The following is a 9,340-nucleotide window of genomic DNA, read 5'->3' as shown; positions in this document are numbered from 1 at the left end:
ATAGCCTATTAGCTATGAGGGAACTTATATTTTATGGTTTTTCTTCCCAAGTGATTTATAAGTAAAGAGTCTTGTATTCCTTTATTAAGTCTACTTTTAATTATCTACTTAAATTTACAGTAAATTCAAAAAAATGAATATAGCAAACATGTAAATTATACATTTTTTTTCTAATGAATACCTGTGAACCAATGACTCAACTCAAGAACATTGCCAGTATGTTCAATCTGCTTACATACCCTCAAGCTCTGCCATCCCACAGCCTCCTTCCCAAAGGTCACTAAGCAGTATCCTAAATTCCTGTTTGTCATTCTCTTGGGTTTTTTAAAAAAATAGTTGTATCATATAGACATGATTCCCCAAACAATTAGTTCTGCCTCTTTATGAACTATGTGAAAATTACATACTGCTATATGTAGTTTTGGGAGCTTAACTTTTCTTTTTACTCAAGCAGGATAAAATAATTTTTTTCCCCATGTATTTGTATCTGTTCACACTCCTACCAGCATATATGTATAATTAATTCTGTTGACCGTATTCTCTCTATCTCTTGCTATTATCAAACTTCTTAATTTCTATCATTTTCGTTGGAATAAGACAGTGTGGTCTCATTGTGGTCTTAATTTCCATTGCCTCTATTACCAATGAAGTTAAGCATCTTCTCTTGTGGCACAAGTTATCAAGGTTGCTAAGGAACTTCACCTGATAGTAGAGGTGCTGAGTCATAGGGTGTGCATCCCAGGGACAGGGGAGCCTGGTGGGCTGCCGTCTATGGGGTCGCACAGAGTCAGACACGACTGAAGGGACTTAGCAGCAGCAGCAGCAGGGTATGCATATTTGCAACTTTGGTAGATAATGCCTAGGACATCCCTGGTGGTCCAGTGGTTTAAACTCTGCGTTTCCATTGCAAGGGGCTCATGTTTGATCCCTGATTGAGAAAGTTCTGCATGCCACGCAGTGAGACCAAAAAAAAAAAGAAACTGCCAGACATTCCCAAAGTGATTTTATCAATTTATATTTCCATTCTTCCTGAAACAGTGTTGTAGATTATATTTTTCTAGCATTTTGACCAAGTTTTTAAAATTATTCATAGAATTATCTTACGTTTTAATCTTTTGTGTTTGGAATTATTTACACGTTTACGTTCTTTTTCTTTCCTTTTGTTTTTTGTTTTCCTTTATGTACCTTTTTACAGTCTTGAACTATTTTTGCCTTCTCTTTTTTTCTAATAAATCTTAATAGACAGTTTATTTAAAAGTAAATGTACATATCCCTATGAACCAGCAATTTCTTTTGTAGGTACTTTTCCAAGAAAAATTAAAACATATACCCCCAAAATGCCCTGTACAAGAATGTTGATAGCCAGTTTGTAACTAGGATGTTAGATGAGGACGTTGCCATGTGGTATATCCTTAAGAAAAAGGAGCAAACCACAGCACTACCAAGAGCACAAATGACCTCCAAAGAAAAAAATTGCAAACTATATGATTCTATTCATATGTTCATATGGAGTTCTGGAATAAGCAAAACTCATCTGTGGTGCTAGAAATCAGATCAGTGGTTGCTTCTGATGGGGCGTTGCCTGGGTCAGAGCATGAGCATATAGTTACCTGGGTATATAGATTTGACAAAACTTAGGTCTGTACACTTAAGATCTGTGCAAAGAAATCTCAGCAGAGGCTTGTGGGTTTTTATTAGTCTGTTAAAGTCAACTTCACATATCATTAATGCTATTTTGTCTTTGCTTATTATCTTACCACATTGTGTCCTGGCCTTCGTTAATTTTACTCTTCTGCTCTTTATGTTCATTCTCTTGTTCTTTTTCTAGCTTCTTAAATTAGGTGCTAAACTCTTTTTTTTTAACTGTGACATGTGACTTATAGGATCTTAGTCCCCCAGGCATCAAACCTGGGCATTGAAAGCACCTGGTCCTAACCGCAGGACCACCAGGGAATTCCCTAAATTCGTTAATTTTCATCCTTTTTTCTTTTCTAATTATGATTATTTAAGAATTAATATTTCACTTTCATTACCTTCCATGTATTTTCTTAAAGTTGTCATATTTATCATATGTTATAAACAATAAATGTAATGTACTGTTTAAAATAATAATAAAATGAACAACCATGTATCCACCATCAAGGATAAGAAGAACACTGCTTGAACCTTAGAAGTTTCTAGGCAATCACATGCACATCTCCCTTTCTGTCTCCTATCATCCTAACTCTTATTTTAACCATTTTTTGGTTTTTCTTCATAGTTTTACCACCAGGGTACCTGTCCCTAAACAATATAGTATTCATTCTTGAAAAACTAGAGAATAAGCACAAATCTAGCTTTATAAGGCGAGAAGACATATTGCTGTTATTAGAGCAAATAAGAAATAAGGGGAAATGGTCGAAAACCTATAGGTCATAGTTTAGCTTTGGTTATCTAAAAGTTTTCAATTCAAGTTAGCGGGCAAGGTTATCAACAAGCCATGAGAAACGCCCGGTATTGGAAGGGCTCTGCTGTTGACTGGCTAGTAGGAGCCTGGCACAGTTGTGGTCAGAGAGACCGCAGGCTGCGCGTAGTTCTGCCTCAGGGCTTACCACAGCGGCATGCAGCTGTCAGGAATAGGTCACGGCAGAGGCTTGAAACAAACCTACCTGCATGTTCATCTTCCCTTCTTACCTCTTAGCCGGCCTTTCTGGGGTCACCTTCCTTCCACCTCAGCATCCTTTAGATGAAGGTATATAGCTGATAAACTTGTTCCACTTTCGTTTAGCCAGAGCAGCTTTATTTCATTCTCATTCTTGAAAAATGGCTATGCTGAGAAAACCATCCTAGATTGACAGTTATTTTTAGTCATCAGTTTTAATATATTTTTACTCTCTTTTCTGACTTTCAGTGTTGCTGATCTTAGAAAAGAAAATAATTATTATTTTACTTTGGGAAATTTCTTTTTGCTACATTAAGATTTCTTTTTCTTTGGTATTTCTCAGTTTTATTGTATTTCTAAGTACAAATTTATTTTTACATGTCTCATTATGATACCTTCTGGTTCCTAAATCTGTAGATTTGTGTCTTTATCAGTTCTAGGAAATGCTCAGACATTTCTTTAGATATCATCTCTTCTATGTCTCTCTGCTCACTCCTTCAAGGACTTCAGTTAGATATGTTAATAGGTTAAACCTCTTTTCTGTTTTCAGTTAGCTAACTTTTCTTTCATGTTTACGTTGGCTTTGTCTCTGTCATATTCTAGGGGTTTTTGGTAGGTCTGTCTTCTAGGAAACTACATTTTTTCATTTGTCTAACCTACGCCTTCAGCCATACACATAGTATTTTATTTCAAAAGTAATTTTTATCTCCATTCCTTTCAAATCCACATGGTTATTTTTTAGTTGTCGCTTGTTGCTTGTTAACCTTTGTGATTCCATTCTGTATCTCTTTAAACATTTCATGACAGCAATCCTGTCATGAATTCCAGATAATTCCATTACCTGGAATTCTGGAAGATCTGAATTTGGTATTTGTTGGTCCTGCTGAGTCTCACTGACCGTGACCTACTGCCTCACGTGCTTGACCGTGACAGCATCTGGTTGTGAGCTCATGTTTGCTTGTTGTTATTTTGGGGAAATTGTGCGGTCCCAAATTTGGGGGCCATTTCCTCTAAATATTATTTGCATATGCCTTTGTCAGAAGTGAAGTGGGTCCTGATGCCCCAGGGCCTGTTACCCCTGTGAATGTCCTGGGTTACTGAAGGAATCTCCTGCTCATCTTGCCCACTCTGCAGACACTTTCTTTCCTATATACTGTAATACTTACCTTATATACTGTAATACTCACTCCCAGCGCTAGTTTCAGTTCTGGGCTATCTTTATTCAAGGAAAAAAGTCTTTAAGACATCTTACATGATGTAATGTCAGCATTTCATAGAATATATTTTTATCCAGAACTGAGTTGTTTTCTAAAATTTATTCTGTATTTTGCCAGAAATAAAAACCACATTCATTCTTCTTATCATTATTATATATGTATTTATCTGACCATTATTCTACTGTGTGCCAAGTTCTGTGCTTATTTAGATATGAATGAGATACGGCCTGTCTTCAAAGGCATAAAGAGAAAATTGCAGTATAACGTGACAAGTGGTAAAACAGAGATTTACGCAAAATGTTTTTTTTTTCTTTTTTTTGCTCCCACCATATGTTTTGATGGAGAGCAAAAGAGGGAGTAACATTCTAAAGTTAAATGGGTAAGTTATATGTGAATAAAGGCCTTGGATACCAACTTACATAGGTTTTTTTTTTTTTTAACTAATAGTGACAGAGGTAACATTTATGATTTGCTAATATTCACATCTAGTAATTCAAACCCAAGCACTATGATTCCAGAGCCAACACACTTAACCACTCAGTAGTGCCGTCTTTCTTGAGCCAACGTGAATTCATATGAAACAGTTAGATGGTGTTTCTTGTGAGAAGGAACCAGAGATTAGTCTCCTTTAAATTGGAACTTTTTTTTTTTCTTAATGAAAGGCATAAAGAGTTTAAGTTAGAAGATACAACTGACAGTCATAAAGTCACCTTTGTTTACCTGTCTTATTCTTGCTCCAGGATGGGGAGATGGTGCTGCTGGATGGAGGCTGTGAGTCTTCCTGCTACGTGAGTGACATCACTCGTACCTGGCCCGTCAATGGCAGGTAGGGCTGCTACAGATCCCACCGCTTCTTAGGAATATGAGTTAGAAAATGGGTATGTTTGGAATAAAGGACTAAAGAAATATACAGGGTCCGTCCAGCTCAGGTTAACTGCCTTTACAAAGCCCCTGATTCTTTTCTGAGACTGCTTTATTCGTCATATCATAGGACAAGGCACGTAAAGACACCTAGTTAACATGTGCACACACTTTAAAAAAAATAAATTTAAAGTTTTTACTTTCTGATTGCAAAAATAATATTTAGGTTTTGGTAGAATAGTTTGGCTAGGTTAACCCTCCACAGATAATAATTATAGAATCTGGACAAAATATTAAACATAGCATTTAGAACTTCTCTGGTGGTACAGTGGATAAGAATCCACCTGCCAGTGCAGGGCACACAGGTTTGAGCTCTGGTCCGGGAAGATTCCACATGCTATGGAGCAGCTAAAGCTGTGCACCACAGCTAGTGAGCCTGCGTGCTGCAATTACTGAAGCCCGTGCGCCTGGCGCCTGCACTCCACAAGAAGAGAAGCCACCGCAATGAGAAGCCTGCACACCACAACAAGGTAGCCGCCACTCTACAACTAGAGAAAGCCAGCCTGCAGCAACAAAGACCCGGTGCAACCAAAAACAAAAAAGAAAAATAAAAACAAGTATTTGAAGACACCAGAGAGCTTTCTAAAAGCTGGCAGAAACTGCAGCTGTAAGTCTGTCCTTGAAAGAAGAGCTATAATGGGTAAGATGTAAGTGGTTAGAGTTTTCCTCCATTACTGCTAAAAAAATGATTCTTCTAAAGACACGCAGAAACTAGTAAGTTACTAGTAGCCAAAGTATTGACTAGTTTATCCCATGACATCTACTTTGCCTGTAAGAAGTAGATCTTTAGACTGTTTTTTTATTTGGTTGATTGGTTGGCTGACTGGTTGGTATTGTTTGTATTTGTGTTTTTTAATGGTTAAAAAAAATGGGAAGGATCAAGGTTAAGCCTGATCTGGCCCTCTAACTGCATTCATGGCTGGGTGCATCTTCTTACTTCACCATGTCTATCTGCTGACCGTTGAGAGAGTTTTTCTAATCAAACTTAGAAGAAAACTTCCTGCAATATCAGGCAGTTCCAAATTCTCGTTCTTGGATTTCCCTGTCGCCAGGTTCACGGCACCTCAGGCAGAGCTGTATGAAGCTGTTCTCGAAGTCCAGAGAGATTGTCTGACCCTCTGTTGCCCTGGAACCAGCTTGGAGAACGTCTACAGCATGATGCTGACGTTGATAAGCCAGAAGCTAAAGGAGCTGGGGATCACGAAGAACATTAAGGAGAAGAATCCCTTCAAGGTATTTCACTTCCTTCAATCCCAGTTCTTAAGAACACCTGACATGCTGCTTGGGCTTTATCCTATGTAAAGCTAATTCGATTTAGAAATGGGAGTTTGTGATTCTGCTGTAAGAGGGACTTTTTTGAACATAGATTAAAACAAAAGGCACAGTACTTCTTTCTCCCAGAAGATGGCAGCACATGCAGTTCATTGCATACTGTGTGACTAGCTCAATCTTCAGAAAACATAAAATGAAGTCCGGTGTAGACAAGGTGGGAAAGGACATAAAAGGGAGGAGAGGTTAACTCTTTAATTCTTTTTTAATGATTTTGAAAAAGTGGGGGTCAAAGGGTGAAGGTGTGTGTGGCTTCAGTAACATTGTTGAGACTTTTAACAGTATTCTCACTTGCCATGTCTTTAGTGAACTTCATCTGCATCCAAAGTATGATGGTGTTGAAGAAAACTTTAAAGACTCAGTTTTAAATTAAGATGCCAGGTGGTCAAGCCAGACAGACCAGTAAGGTATCTCTTATCTCCAAGTTAGACTGCCAGGGCTTCTTTTATCAGTAAGGAAGAAGCTGTAATTCCTCCTGTTCATGCCAACAAATCTTTAATTAACGGACAGAAGTACCCAGGTTGGTAAATGCCTCATAATTACTATGTTGTATGACATTTCCTACCTACCCCACAAGCTGCTGTGAGATACTTAGGGTCTCCAGAGAAGGCTCCCTGAGAGGGATGTGTGCATGCTGGAAAAAGAACTGTTCTAACATAATTATCTCCCTGTCCCCCAGAAGAGAAATTTTCACCTGCCGTTGTCATTGCTGGGGCGACCCCAGTTAGCATGTGTGTAGTATGAAATGGTAGGAACAGAAATGTGGATTAGTTATTAATAGAATGCCATTGGCAGAATTACACACAAGAGGTAGCAGTTTTCAGTCTCTTAAGCATTAGCCCAGGGATAGATGACACAGGCGGCAGAGCTAAGGGCAGGGGGCAGTATTGACACGTATCTCGTGGATTTACACAGGCCCAACTTCTCCCTTAAGGGTCATTGCTCTGATAACACTGTGGTCATATCATTTCCAGGCTGCTCGAAAATACTGCCCGCATCATGTTGGCCATTACCTGGGGATGGACGTCCACGACACTCCAGACATGCCCCGCTCCCTCCCTCTCCAGCCCGGGATGGTAATCACCGTGGAGCCAGGTAAGGGGAGGTGCCAACAGCCTCCCATCCCCTGGGACACATAATCCTAGTGTTAGATAGAAGGGTAAACACTTTCTTCTTATGTGAACCAATGTAATTAAATTAGAAGAAACAGGAAAATGAATCTCTCCAGTATAGAAGGGAACTTTATTTTAGATCCTCCTTGAGCTTGTTTATTTAACATCACACAATTTGTTTAATTTGACTTCTCCAATAAACAACAGATGGGGAGTACTTCCTATCAGTAGATATTAAGAAATAAATCTCTATTTTAACCCTGCCTGTGCCAGGACCAGTTTGTACTAGTCTTCCTTTTGTGGTGGGCTGCTGATGCTTGTGGACCCCTGGCACTTTCCTCCAGAGATTCTCAGATTCCTCACGTTCATAGTTGCAGCTCCTCTGCAAACTGCATGGAACTGCCTGCATTGTTCCACTCTTCAGTATCCAGACCCTTTCTCCTGGGCTTCAGAGAGAGTGGGCAGTCTGATGGTTCCCCAGCTTGAATGATGGTAGGCGTGGGGCAGGAGAGAAGTAGTGGCCATGGTGGAGTGTGAAGATGGAGACTACAAGTTACTTTTAAACACAGATGCTGTTTCTGTCATGAAAGCAGATCTCAGTCTTAAATTTCAAGTGTTTTCACATCTAAATTATGTAAGTTATAGCTGGGACACGTCTTTTAAGCTCCACTTTGAGCCCAGGCGTATGTTGCTATCTGTGGCCTTGTTTACCATTTAGTCCAATCAAGTTGGCACTTCCTTAGACTTTGACTACACTTTCCTTTGCTGATCCTTTTCTTATCACAGAACAGCATCTGTGAGTATAGAACAGGAAATTTACAGTTTCTTAAAATGAAAAGACCTGGTATCTGTCTGATTTTATGATTAGAAAGGGAAACTTGGCCTTAGAATTTTTCAGATGTTCATTAAACTCTTCCTTTTTTCTTCTTTATATCATGTGTATCAGTTACATTTATGACTTATTTCAGTATTTCTGCAGCTTCTGGTTGTTGAGACTAATAATCTCTAATAAGTGTTTTTTAAATACATGATAAAATTCTGTATGTCCTTATTTTTGCAAAGTGCCCTTCTTCCAAGGGACTGTTAAGCAAAGAAAGAATGCATTTATGTAATCCACTAGTTCCCAGCATATATTGACATAGTCATAAAGTAACTTTAGTGGCTTGTTTGAGCCATTAGCACATGACAGAATCATGATCAACATTATTGTAGTTGAAGAGATCTTGTAGACTAATAACAAAAAATAACTACAATGATAGTCTAGTAATGTTCAGTTCAGTTCAGTCGCTCAGTCGTGTCCGACTCTTTGTGACCCCATGAATCGCAGCACGCCAGGCCTCCCTGTCCATCACCAACTCCCGAAGTTCACTCAGACTCACGTCCATCGAGTCAGTGATGCCATCCAGCCATCTCATCCTCTGTCGTCCCCTTCTCCTCCTGCCCCCAATCCCTTCCAGCATCAGTCTTTTCCAGTGAGTCAACTCTTCGCATGAGGTGGCCAAAATACTGGAGTTTTAGCTTCAGCATCATTCCTTCCAAAGAAATCCCAGGGCTGATCTCCTTCAGAATGGACTGGTTGGATGTCCTTGCAGTCCAAGGGACTCTCAAGAGTCTTCTCCAGCACCACAGTTCAAAAGCATCAATTCTTCGGCGCTCAGCCTTCTTCACAGTCCAACTCTCACATCCATACATGACCACTGGAAAAACCATAGCGTTGACTAGACGGACCATTGTTGGCAAAGTAATGTCTCTGCTTTTTAATATGCTATCTAGGTTGGTCATAACTTTCCTTCCAAGGAGTAAGCATCTTAATTTCATGGCTGGAATCACCATCTGCAGTGATTTTGGAGCCCAAAAAAATAAAGTCTGACACTGTTTCCACTGTTTCCCCATCTATTTCCCATGAAGTGATGGGACCGGATGCCATGATCTTCGTTTTCTGAATGTTGAGCTTTAAGCCAACTTTTTCACTCTCCACTTTCACTTTCATCAAGAGGCTTTTTAGTTCCTCTTCACTTTCTGCCATAAGGGTGGTGTCATCTGCATATCTGAGATTATTGATATTTCTCCCGGCAATCTTGATTCGAGCTTGTGTTTCTTCCAGTCCAGCGTTTCTCATG

The 9,340-nt window shown here is 39.3% G+C and overlaps 1 protein-coding gene across 4 annotated transcripts in view; it reads left to right on the top strand.

The window, feature by feature from the left end:
* XPNPEP3 (X-prolyl aminopeptidase (aminopeptidase P) 3, putative) overlaps nucleotides 1-9,340 on the top strand; it is a 43,975-nt gene that overhangs the window by 30,580 nt on the left and 4,055 nt on the right. For all 4 annotated transcript variants that reach the window (XM_010830167.1, XM_010830160.1, XM_010830154.1 and 1 more), the window contains 3 exons: nucleotides 4,599-4,684; nucleotides 5,832-6,012; nucleotides 7,083-7,203. In XM_010830167.1, coding sequence (XP_010828469.1) covers nucleotides 4,599-4,684; nucleotides 5,832-6,012; nucleotides 7,083-7,203 — 388 coding nt within the window. The remainder of the gene's footprint in view (nucleotides 1-4,598; nucleotides 4,685-5,831; nucleotides 6,013-7,082; nucleotides 7,204-9,340) is intronic.

This window comes from Bison bison, unplaced genomic scaffold (assembly GCF_000754665.1).
Source record: "Bison bison bison isolate TAMUID 2011002044 unplaced genomic scaffold, Bison_UMD1.0 scf7180017858886, whole genome shotgun sequence".
Taxonomy (NCBI): Eukaryota; Metazoa; Chordata; class Mammalia; order Artiodactyla; family Bovidae; genus Bison; species Bison bison.
This window is presented reverse-complemented; position numbering and strand designations above follow the sequence as displayed.